This window comes from Thermobia domestica, chromosome 2, assembly GCF_964235325.1.
Source record: "Thermobia domestica chromosome 2, izTheDome1.hap1.1, whole genome shotgun sequence".
Taxonomy (NCBI): Eukaryota; Metazoa; Arthropoda; class Insecta; order Zygentoma; family Lepismatidae; genus Thermobia; species Thermobia domestica.
Window position 1 is genome coordinate 129,697,391 of NC_137455.1, and position 13,869 is coordinate 129,711,259.

Genomic DNA, 13,869 nt, shown 5'->3' on the forward strand with positions numbered 1-13,869 from the left:
ATTGTGTTTCTAGATGTTTGGCTTGAAATGTACATACAGTTGTTTGGCAAGCAAAACTCTAGAACTTTCTAAGAGTTTTTTGTTAATTGTTCTGAAGTCAACTTCCAACCCAGTAATTATCTCTTCTTTTCCTCCTCCCCCTCAAAAAAAAGATATTTCATTTATTTAAGGTTATTTATTGAAGAAGATATATTTGTTGCTAAGCTCGACTGAAACATGATATTATGATTAGTGTAATATAAGCAGAGAAACAATCAGCGTTCTCTCGTAAATTAATTGAAACTTTAAATTGTGTGATGAAAGACTCAGGGACATCGACGGGTGTGGCAGCAATGAAAATTTAATAAACGAAAAAGTTTTTACCACTAATAACTTACTTTGTAAAGAAGCTGTAATTGGCTCTTTTTCCACTGTAATCAAATATTTTGCCTGAAAGAGCATTCAATTTTAACAAAGGGTCTTTCTTCATCTTTGGAAGTCCAAACGGTAGGAGACTCATTTCTGTCAAAGTAAAACAAGGAGGAAATTGATTTAATTCTGATCTAGCTAATGTTTTAGTAGTAGTAGTAGAAGTAGTAGTGCTATTGCTTCTTTTACGTGTTTGCTGGAAAGATAAAATTTGCGTTTCATCACTAATTTTCCTTCCCAGAATTAGTTGGGTGATTAGAAAAGTCTGTTCGTCATTAAAATTAATATAATTTGTACCAAGAAATTGAGATAGATACTTATCATCTGGCGTAGTCAGTCTCGATGAATAACTAATATTTCTACATTTTCATTTTCCAGATCGAATGATGAAGATCATACCTAGGTAGAATGTACTATAGGTAACGTTTAAAGATGCATAGTACAATGAAAATCTATCCATTTTCTTACTGTATTTGCATATGCGAACTGGAAGCACATTGAACTAAAATCGAGGTCATTTATTTGTTTAGAAAAATCACTTTGCTGTCACTGTCATAGGCGCTTTAATAGTGTTACTGTCCCTGAGCAAAGCAATGCATTGGGATTCTGACACTTGCTCAACACAATCCCAAAGTCAACAATTTGTTTCTAATTAAAGTACTAGTTTATTCATTATCGTGTGAAGTATAAAGCATATTTAAATAAATTTTAGTGTGGATCAAATCAAGTTGTAGTTGTATTGAATGATTATTATACAACTAATACACATACTCGTAATAATGTATTTCTAAAAAGTCGCAATGTGGAATCGATCTAAAAACTGGATTTTATTGTAATAAAGTTGAAGGTCACCTGAATGTCTATTTCCCTTTGTCATTGATGTCTTCAGCAAATTCAAAAATGTTGAAGTATTTCGAAAGTTAAACTTAATATCTATCGGGGATTTTTCTTTGTCATGCAGTGCGTGTTTGTTTGTTTGCTTATGTGGATATAATAAATAAAACTCAAAAAGTGCTGGTATTTTAATTTTAATACTCAGCAGATGCACTACAATTAAATGTGGGACACAATATCTGACAAATGTCTTCATTACGGTACGCAACCATATTATGTTCCTTTTTTTTTGTTTGTTTGTTTGTTTGGATAAAAACTTTTGATTATATTTTTCCATATATGATGTGATTTCTGATTTTCTTAATATCCTCCATTAATCAGCAATATTATTTAAAAGAAATCTGAAAAATATTGATTAACATTTTATCATGTCGTATATACAAACATTACAAACATATAAGTCGATATATTGAGGGGTATGTATAGCGTTCTCTTGATATTTTTATTATGTATTAATGATGTGTGTATATATACTGTCACTTTTTAAATGGAATGTAATCTCTCTTGTGTAACTGTCTAAAGAGAAAATGAACAAGTATGACAAAGTGTCACTCCTTTTCACCACAATTTTCATCAATCAATAAAGAACATACGTGATAAAATTGAATCTCCGATCAACAACTATAAGATTGCAAGATCTTTCTTTATTTACCTTTATCCCAAAACATAAGCGTATGAAAATGAGTGATTATTCACACATTATTTGAACTTTCATCATGATAGAAAATGAATTAGATTAAGGTTGTAAAATTTAATATCAAAATTAAAATGTCGCAAGTTAAAGAAAAGCATGTAATAACAAATCTCATATTTGAAAATAATTTCGACTTAAACTAGCTGCGACTAGTTTTAATTCAAAATTGACCTTCCACAAAAAAATCTCGGGATTCGAACTTAGGACCATCCATGTAGGAGTTTCTCACACTAACCACTCATCTAACACATAATGACGTAAACACGCTGTTTTTTTAAAGATATATGTTCTTATCTAAGTGACACTCTTATTCTCATTTCCATTGCTTTTTTTTTTAACTTGCTCTTTTCAAAAGTCTAACATGTTTACGACGATTTGTTTCATTTTCCACCAGAGCTTTGCAAAAGGTGATTTATGTTTGGCACTACTTTATCAGGCGATTCTTTCAAATATAACTCAATTAACACAATAGTAACAAATTTTAATGGCCTAAAATGTATTCGTGAACAAGAGGAAGTTCATGTTGCTAAAGGAAAAGTATATGAATGACTGCGTAGTGTTCTCCGTGACTGAATGGATATAATCATGGTTCGATAGATCAGAGTTACGTGGTTTGAAGCCCGTCTCGGAAGCTGAAGATGGTTTTAAATTCTTAATTCCGCAGGTCTTAAGGTCTTTCTTCCCCTTCGCAATCATCTGATGTTCTAAAAATACATCTCCACCTTAATACTACAACTGCCTGATGTGATCCTTGCAGTTCGGAAACTTTCCTTCTTCTGTTTAACAAAATCAAAAATTTCGTCATAATGTGGATGCTGTCCGATCACTTTTTCTCCAGTTCTAAACCTGTATATATAAATCATCCCCCTCTGTCTCCATATTTGAATCTATCTCTCTCTCAATGTCGTCCGCTATGAATGCAAGTGGCTTGAGATCAAACCATCGACTCTTGAAACAAAATATAAGCGCTCTAGCAATGTGCTATCAGAACTCTATGGATTTGTTGCTAAAAGTAGCGTCATTTAAAATTTTGTTCGGGGAGAAGGGATTCTCCACTGACATAAGAGTTTCAGTTTTTATATCACACTCAAGTAAGAGGGTAATTACATTCTCCTGTTCTGCCCAAGTGAAGCCCCTGGAACATTTGCTTGCAATTACTGAGGAACAAAATGAAATTAATCATTGAATAACACTCATTTTTGCCTGTAGTTTTTAGAGCTCTGCGCTCGTATTACAGACTTTGGAAAGCACAAAACCTGCTACCGTGATTGACAGTTTCTACCACAAGGAGCATCTTCCTAACTTGCTGTGATATTCAGTCTTTGAAGAAGCGAGAGAATGCAAATAAAGGCGTTTATGAAGCTATAGAAACGTTTTGTGACATTTTTTTTTATTCAGACTCTACAAAGGCATTTCAGAACAAACGAATGATAGAGACAGTTTTAGAGGTATAAAGCTTGTAAACATGGTTCTGTTTTTTCCGTCTGAATGGAAAGAGTATATTACGTCACATAGACTGCTTTAGACAAGGAGAACAGTAAGAGGAGGAAGAGTTGAATTGAATACCAGAACTAGTAAGTCGATCGAGACGTGTGTTTCTGAATGCAGAAGCACACGGCGCAGGAGTTTATTAGTAATTTGCACTTAAACTTTTTTGTATTATTTTCTATGCCACGAATTGTACACTAACTATGGTTATCTTAGATACCTTTGCACTAGCTAACCGCGCGAGAGACTCTTTAAAACTCAGAGAGATCTTCCATTTTTTGCAATATTTTAAAAAATTAACACTGTGGGAAAAGTAAAAACAAAACAAAACAAAAAATGGGATTCGTATAACTTCCGTTGTATTCCAGCTGTAGACGATCATCTAACACACCACTAACAACGGCCAGGCACCGGGCGCAGTCTTAGTGTTAGCATCTGACATTCTTACGTGTTGGAAACTACAGGTGTTGTCATTATTTGATAACATCTGTATATTTTCAAATCTGTGATGACAAACAAATAATATAAACGATAATAAAAAACATATCTATATACTATTTATCCATTTAACTAATGCGTATGGCATTAATAAGATAAATACCATTAATATAAAATATTAATGTGGTATTATTTATAAACATAATTGGTAAATATTATAAAACAAATTTACGAAATTATATGAATATCAATAGAAATATAAAAAAAAATATTGTGAGAGAGAATACATCAAATTGCATATTGTATACGAGTGGTTTTTTTTTTTTTAACATTAATTCATTTCAACTTTATTGATTCTTGAAATAAGTGCTTGTTGGTTGAACTCACAGCATGAATGTAAATGAATTATGTTTTTCAAAATGATAATGTATTATTATTAATAATAATAGCAATATATAGAATGTGTAATTCAGTAGCTTTACCAAGGGCAGACGAGGAGAGGAGTATGATTGCTGTCATGCAGGCTTCTCGTATGATTCTCTTCTCTTATAAATGGAGACACAGACAGAATGATGCTTTAAGTAATTACTTAGTCTTATTCTCGAACTATGGATGCTAAGATCATCATCCTTAGACTTAAACACAAGCTGAGAGCTTTTACGCAGACAATTCTAAAGCGTAAATAAAATCAAGTGTCAACATGTTAATATATTATGGACAAAGGATTAATTCATATAATCTGATATTCACATAGTACGTTCATACAGTATATATATACAAATAATATACAAATTTCTCTTTTGTAAATGTAATTGTAAAATACTTTCTATATTCTTTTTTAAGTGACTATCTGGAAATCTTATAGTGGCAATTATGATTCTGATTGATTTAAGTAAGTTTCGTGTTGTGACATGAACTTGAACAAGTTCTTGCCCTTACCTTAACACGAACTTCAGAACACTATGAACTTAACAGAGAACAAAGAAAAAGTTCTGAAGAGAATATTGCGTGAATTAGCGAGAGATTTAGCTTAACGAAAACTGAAGTGCAAAGCAGTGATGAGCTGAATGAACAATGAATTGCTGTGAAACTCGTCAGAACATGAATAAACCCATATAGTTCTGTTTGAAGAAAAGTACTAGAAAAAAAAACTGAGGCTACAATTGGCGTAGCAAAAGTTAAGAAGTAGAACTAATTGAAATGAGAGCTAAATAAAAAAAAGCAAGCAATATTTTTTAAAATAAAAAATGACATTTAATCAGTAGCGTTAAAAAAAAACTTAAAGACTAATATTGATTGACTCGCATTTTATATTACTTTTGTACCATCTACTGGTAGAGTTGAAACAGAAAAATAGCGTTCAGTTTTAGAAACTTAATGTAGGTTATTTATTTTAGAAATACTGTTTCGATTGAAAAAAGAAAAAAATGGATTTTGAAAAGAACTTCTTTTCATATTGCACTCCGGATTGACCTATTTCTGTCTCGTTTAAAAATCTATAAGTGTAGCGATTTGAAACGAGATCAGCAGATATGAATATCTCTCTTCGTACTGGTTTCATCTTAGCTCATTTTCATCATAATATTCTTCATTTCACAAGTGTAATTTTATCTTGCTCCTAGCTGCACCAAAATCGTTCTTAAATTAGTTGATAACTCATTTTTTCTTTCTTCAAATTTTTCAGCTAACTATTATTGCATTTTAGTGGAATTACTGGAAACACAATGTAAAAATATAACTTACCTCACATTGTATTAATCTTACGTTTTTAAAATAAACTATTGACTCCCTTAGTCGTCGCTGCTGGTTTAGTGTCCATCGCGAATGCTTTCGGTGCACATAGTCCCGGGTTCAATTCTCGGTGCGAGAGCACGAAAAATTTAGTTTTACAATCATTCACTTTCATTAGTTATCCGTCTCCTTTAGCCTAAAGGTCATAATCGTGGGGTTTTAACACTAAAAAGTTGCACTTTAAATTTTATTAGCTCCTTACATTCCAAGTGACCACCATAAAAGTGAAGAAGGTTTTGTAACGGCGAACAATATCGAATTTGAAATTTCAACAGATTGCCAAGTTAAATTCCCAGGTTTTATGTAGATTTATAGTTTTTTTTTATGAATTTGTATAGAACAATTTCGACTTCAACAACTTTCAATTCATGTTATCCCGTTCATTATTGTTTTTCAGTCACATTTCTTTTCATATTCTGTTAGTTTGATTATCTCAAAGTTTTGGTATCTTCATCTGGATTACCCACTCCTTTTCGAAACAGTGATAAGCTGTTGATAGCGGTAGTCTGTCCATTAAAAACTTCTTGATTTACAAGGTGAAATAAATTTCACTTACCACTTAAATTTACTCACTATTTGTACTCTGTAATCAACAACAAAGATTGTGTCTTATGAACAATGTGTTAAAATTTTAAAATGTTCTTGGGTGGTAGGTTGATATTTAGCATGTTAATCATATTTGATTTAATTGTGCTTTTCAGTCAATTCATACACTGCAATTCTAATTTGAAGGTGCTTATGTGTCTTATTTATTTTTTACTTAAGACTTCAATTGAGTCAAGTTAAATTCAGATATGTTTAGTGCATATGTCTTTAATGACAACTAAGCTTTCACTGATTAATTATTATTGTTTTAACTTCGTATGTTGTTCTTGTTTTATAGAATCTTCTACTGAGCTAATAGAAGGTATGTACGGAAGTGGTAAAAAGGCTCAGGTGATATACGCAGTATTCACTACCCCTCCCAACAGCATTAGTGGATCAGCGGTATGCGCCTTCTCTTTGGAAGATATAACCAATACTTTTGACGGTCCTTTTAAGGAACAGGCATCTCTGAATTCTAATTGGCTACCTGTGCAAGGTGTAAAGGTAATTTGTTTATACAAGTATTATTTTTAACATTGAAAGAAAGAATAGGAAAAAGTAATACGTGTATGGAAAAATACCACCATCAAATATCGGGAGTTGATTCTTTAGGTCAGATAAATAAATACCTGATAAATATAGGTCGAAAAAGATCTCTTTTTAAAACTATAAGTTGCTGAAAACTCGAGAAAGGAGTTTTCAAAGTGTCCTAATTCAATATCATAAGACCTGGTTCAAGCAGTTTGAAAAATTGTGCAGGATTTATAATAAGTTGCATCTATATCAGTGTTTGCGAATAATATCGTATGTGCACAACGCACTTTAAAAGCGTGAAATATAGTAGGCGTGATAATATAACAATTAAACACAGGTTATAAATTGATAAAATCTACATATTACAATCTGTGGTACAGTGCAATTCTAGTTTGACAATTAATAAACTTCAAGTTTTCAGTCTCGTTTATTGATCTTTTGTGATATTTCTTAGACACTTTCAAGTGGTGGAGTGTTTGTTGGCAAATAAATCATGATTTATGTTTTATTTTCAAGTGGTAGGAGTGTTTGTTGGCCAATATATCATGATTTACGTTTTATTTAATGTTATGGACTAATAAATATAAAGTTCTGTGCATTTATCGATTTTTGTATTTGTGGTGGTCGGTGATGAGAGGAAAAGTTGTTCTTGAAATCATTTCGTTGTAATATGTGCGTTGGCACTAATAGGTTAGTTGTTTGTTAGAAATGAGAATAAGCTCGTAGTTTAAAAATATGAATTGTGTACTTATATCACATTCGTCTGATATCTCCTTAAATATTGTACACTGTATACGCACAGTATAGTTCAGGATATGGATATTTACATAGAACGTATACCAGTTCCTGTATAATTTTTCGAACTGTTGGGTCGTTTTGGAAACTTATTTTTTTAAAACTTGCGGAAGCTTATAGATGTGAAAGAATGTGTTTTTCGATCATGTTTATTTTTCTTTCATTTAACATATAGAAAATAATCATCTCACGAAATATTACTCGATTACTTTTTGTGCAATAGTATTATTTCATTCTTATTTTGTATATGTATCTAGATGTATAAATATTTGGAAACAAGTGAATGATAAAATTTGAAGAAAGAATAAGTATATATGTAACATTTTGTGCACAACCAACATACATAAAGAGTAAAACAACTATACTTTTTGTTGTGTACAGCTTTTCCAAACTCATTTATAAACTTACGGTAGATGTAACTAGACTCCAATAAACATATGGCTAAAGAACTTGCAGATACGTAATTAGATCATAGAAAGTTCATAATTTCGACTCACAATTTCTTTTGCTTGTAAGTGTACAGCTAGCTCTCAGTTTCATAAATACTTTTATAGTTGTAAGTGCGAAAGCAAATTAGATCTTAAATGGAACATAAATACATAGCTTTTGCACTTTACGACCCATCATTGACATATGTGAGAATATATAGCTAAAACACATTGGATTTTTCTTGTAGTTCCAGTGAAATTAAAATTTTACCGTAAATGTTAGCCATATTAAAAAGATCACTAACAGGAATCTGTTACTTTGTCTGGTTGCGTCATAAGTGAAAAGACAACAAAGGGAAAAGTATGAAGAATAAACGGGTATATACGAAAAAATATAATTATTTTGGAAACAACTTGTTTTTCTTGTAGCTCCTGGGAAGTCAAAATCTTAACTTAAGTGGTCGGAATACTATAAAAGTCATGAATAAAATGCTTATATTTTGCCTGCCTACGCTAGATTTAGTTGTATATGAAAAGACAAGAAAGTGATTGGTGTAAAGAGTAAACGGGCATCTGGCTGTACTTACAAATTTTATCTTCCACACTCATCTTTTTTGTTAACCCGTGATCGTGTCCAACGTAAGCAAGCGAAATATGAACTTTTACTTCGTAAGCTTTTTAATATTGAGAGCATCTAAAATAAAGTTGTTATTTTAATTGGATTTGTAAATAGATGAATTTCTTCAGTCGTTATCAATATCTTCATGGTAACGGTTTTTTTATATTTACTACTTCCCATGTAACCATTAGTACTGTCTTTCCTCCAGCAAATAGGAATTACTTCACATCATAACCGAAAAATAAAATACAATATTAGATATCTGCTTAAGAGATTGTAAAGTCTGCTGTGTAAGTTTTAAAAACTTGCTTTGCAATAAGCTACTTATACACGTAAGCGATAATGACATATGTACAGAATTTATACTAATATCTATACAGGGTGTTACAGAAACGTGTCACAATACTTTCAGAACAGATTCCTCATATCAAAATAGGAAAAAAAGTTCATATGAACCTGTGCTCAAAAGTGGATAGTTTTGGAGTTATAGGGTGCCGAACGTGAAATAAGTGAACTTTAAAAGTTCATAGCTCCACTATTATGAGACCTATCGTAGTCGGGTCAAGACTTCACTGAAGAACTAGTATGTGAACTATCCAAGTATCCATGTTTAAGAACGCTCCAGAACGTGCACACAAATTTTTACAGAGGTAGATGGAGAGTGATCAAGTATTCCCAAACAGCCTCTCTAAAAATGATTGTGTAAGTATCGGAGGTTCTGAAAGATGGATATTTGGATAGTTCACTTACTAGTTCCTCAGTGATGTCTTGACCGGACTATGATCGGTCTTGTAGTAGTGGAACTATGGACCTTTAAAGTTCATTTTTTCACGTTTTCGGCACCCAATATAACTACCATTTTCTTTTTTCTTATTTTGATATGAGGAATCTATTCCCAAAATATTGTGACAATTTTTTTATATGTCTTGAAGTCAGTAACAAAAGCTTTAGAGAAAAAAATAATAACTTATACACAGACGTTGAAGAAGAATATCCCTTTACAATCTATTTTTTTTTAAATAAATTCTTAAGTAGAATATTAGGATACACAAGCATAAAATTGACAAATTGACATCGCTTGTATTATACACTAAACAGATGTTAAGAGAAAATGAGAAGAAGGTAACGAAAACGTTCAAATAGTTCCAGAAATTTATTCGCAGTTTTCTTTAAAACAAATCTTATGGTCGAATTTCGTAACCTACTAATTCGCATAGTATAAGTTCATTTTTATATTATTAAGAGACGAATATGAAATTTTGCATTTTGATATAAATAAAATAAAAGGTTATTTTTATTAACTTTAGAAGATGTTATTCGAAATTCAACTTAACTGATTTATAGCGTTACTTACTATACACTATTTTTCATTATTTCTTAATCGTTTGTATTATTAAAATAATATTGATTTGTGTTTTAGGTTCCTGATCCTCGACCAGGACAGTGCGTGAACGACTCGCGAACGCTGCCAGATTTGACTCTAAATTTTATTAAAACTCATTCACTCATGGATCAATCTGTGCCTTCTTTTTTTGGTGAACCAATAGTTACACGTAGTGGTATCCAGTAAGTATATTTTTTTTTTCTAGTTAAATGTTAAAATATTAAATAAAGACTTAAAAGTAGGTATCAGAGTAATGAGAAAGTGCTTTACTTGAGAGAATAATAATAAAGAAGAAATAATAATAATAACAATACTCACTAGAATAATAATAATAAAGAAGAAATAATAACAATACAGTGGGACCTCGATAATTCAAAGCTGAAGGGAATAGATAAAAATTCGGGATACCGAAGTTCCGCGTTCCTCATTTAAAGCGACTATAATGATAGCCTCTATAGCTCGAAGTTTTATATGTTCAGCCTCTATAACTCGAAGTTGTGAAAGTTCCTTAAATTAATTAAAATGACTAGAAAAAAATAAAATACTGTACATGTCTTGTTTTTATATCATTAAAAAGTACGGAGTGCACTGTTAATTTTAAATTATGAAGATTAAAGCAATAAGTTACATGAAATAAGTCTTTGCGTACATAAAAAAATTAACAAATCTAAGAGAAACCTTAAGCCTTACTAAGCACAGTGCAGTAGAACCTTGATTAATACAGCTTAATTAAGAAGAGGGAAAAAATGGTCAATTTTTTATTGTTTACCTCAAAAATTTATGGTATCCAAAGTTGTGTGATTATGCTCTTAGCTATATTTTCGAACAAGTCCCTTTTCACACACAAACGTTTAAGCACATCAATTGCCACACGAGCGTTTTTGACTGTTGGATCAGATTGAGAGGGTTAGTGTCCTCCTCTTTATCATTCAAATTCGCATTGGAACCCTCGACCACAGAAACAATGATGTCTGCATCTAATAGTTCGCATACAGCAACATCGTCGTCAACAGCAACAAAATTCTTAAATTCGAGCTGCTTGATATTGAAGGACTGCATTGCTTCAGTCCATACTTTCGGGGTTTCATTGTTGTCTGGAATCGATGGCTCTGGATTCTGTTTCTCGGTTTCCTTCTGTATGACTTTGAAACTGGTCTTCTTAAAGCAGTTTGTGATTGTGGTTTCAGATACACATTTGCACGTTTTTGAGACCATTCACATAACATCGAAAAGATTTATGAATGTTAATGTGCTGCGATCCATATCCCTCAAAAATAAAAAATAAAAAAATAAAAATCTTTTTTTGTTCTTCATGTCCTTGTCAAGATTTTAAGCCACGAACTATACACAGTGAAAGTCATCTATGTTTTCTTATTTACCTCATAGCCAGTCGGAAAAGTTACGATTTTCAGAAGTATCTTGGTTTCAGCGAGGGATTTTCCTATCACTAACAATTTGAGTTTCGGTCACAGTATAGTATGTACAAAGCAACACTGTAATTTGTTCTTTGCTATTTTTCCCACCTCTACTTGGATCGCATTTAAAAGTTAATGTTTAGTTCGGTAAACACTTTTAAGGAGTCAATTTTCGTCTGGATTGATAATATTTTCAGGGGGCTACTATTCAGTAAACTTCCCAAGCTCATTTTTCCATTTATTGAAAAAACTGTCATCTACAGAGACACTTTCTCTACAAATTTTTTTGAAGATAATATCATACCATATTTAATTTATCATTCCATTTTTTAAAAATATAACTATCCATTGCCACCACGATAGTCTTTTTGGCGTAGTGTTTCGGCAAATTGAATGGCTTTTTCTTTCAGAATAGGCCCGATATTGAAACATTTTTATCACGGCGCTGTTTTAGTCATTTTAGGACATATTCATCTGCGTTCACGAATTCTACACTCTTTCTTCTCTTGGTTCTGTGTAACAAATTGTCCTCGTCTTCATACATCACTCTATTTTCAAAATTGTTGACAACGTGTTGGCCGGGATTCCGAATTCCTTAACTATGTCGACTTTCTTCCTCACACCCTCGTCAATTGTCTTAATCACTTTCCTCTTCTCCTCAACTGCCGAAGTTTTCAGCTTCCTTTTCATCGATATGATGACCGACGCGCACAATAGACAAACTTGGACTCATTTGCAGAAAAAAGAAGAAGAGTTATTGACCCAGAAACAGGTAGAGGGGGCTTTCTTGTCTTGATAGGAGTAAAACAGAATTACATTACACTTTAGCAACAATGATAGTTACTCAAAAGCATAAAGCTATAGCTTTGAGTTATTGGAGTCACATCAAGAGAAATTCGACTTATAGAAGTAAACTTCGGCTTCTAGAGGTTCGCAAATACGAAAGTTCGAGTTGCTGAGGTTTTTAAATATGATTATGAAACCCAGAAAATTCGACTTATAGAGTTTGTAATTTTTAAACATTCGACTTCAGAGGTTATTTTAACATTGTTATCGAGAGTTCGAGGGAACGTGAAAAAATTCGAGTTATCCTGGTCCAATTGTAATAATAATAATAATAATAATAATAATAATAATAATAATAATAATAGTAAGATGATCGAAACTTCTCTGGAGCAATTGTTTACATTATTTACATATACATACATTATATATATGTATGTATGATATATATAATAATTATAATAATTTATTGCACGCACTCCGAAAACGTAACAATAAATCATAAGTTCTGATGAGATAGTTGTGTGAACAAGTACCTATTTATAGCAACGAGAAATTCATATTTAAAGATGATAAAGAATTATGTACAATGTGGATTAGTTTGTTCCGTTTATATGGCTTGCAAGATATATTAAGTTGTCTATATTATTGTATATTATATTTATGTTTATATTTATGTTGATTATATTATATTTATGTTGTCTACATTTTGTATATGTGTTTATATTGTCATCATTTGATGTGAAAATCGTATTCAGTATTAAGGTGTATCTATCTATCTATCTATCTATATCTATATCTATATATATATATATATATATATATATATATATATAGGGTGCGGAAAAAATTCCGAAACGGTTCAATATCTCGCGAAATATACGGATCAGCAAAACAAAAATAACACGTGTTAAATACTATTGAAAAAGCTATCCAGTGATACCGAACGCAACCCCTTATCCCCACCCTCTTTGGGGATACGGGGGTAACTTTAAAATTTTAAATGGAAACCCTCATTTTTTGTTGCACATTTGAATTATCCAGAAAAAGTGACAGTGATTTGACCCAAAATTGTGAACAGTGCCTTCACGGTTGACACTTGAATCGACACACAAAAAAGGGGGCGGTAAAACATTATGAAAATGTAACCTCTCAGATTCGTATTCTGTGGCCATACGGTTAGCGTACTGGCCTGCAGAATCAGAGGTCGCGAATTCGATTCCCGCGCAGAGGGACATTTTTATGTGAATTTTTTATACCCACGTAATAAATCCGCACATTTTAACTTCGATAAAAGATAATGTATTTGTCAATATTTATTAATTTGCAAGAAAATACAAATGGCGATAAAGATGGTTTATTTTTTGTTATAAATAACCCTATAAACTATAACCGTAATAACCCTATTAATAAGGACTACTTCATAAAGCTAGTTTGCAAAACAATTATCGAAATTTGTATTTTATATAACTTCAAAAAACCACTAATTGAAGTTAAAACGTGTGGAATTTATTTGGGGAAATAAAAGAAAAAAAGATTGATTTGAACGGGAATCGAACTCAGAACCTCTACTCCGCAATCCAGTACGCTAAAAGTATGGCCACAGAGCACGG

At 31.8% G+C, this 13,869-nt stretch overlaps 1 protein-coding gene across 1 annotated transcript in view; it reads left to right on the forward strand.

Moving 5' to 3' along the window:
* Sema1a (semaphorin 1a) overlaps nt 1–13,869 on the forward strand; it is a 500,910-nt gene that overhangs the window by 457,751 nt on the left and 29,290 nt on the right. The window contains exons 9-10 of the mRNA XM_081745959.1: nt 6,597–6,802; nt 10,095–10,240. Coding sequence (XP_081602085.1) covers nt 6,597–6,802; nt 10,095–10,240 — 352 coding nt within the window. The remainder of the gene's footprint in view (nt 1–6,596; nt 6,803–10,094; nt 10,241–13,869) is intronic.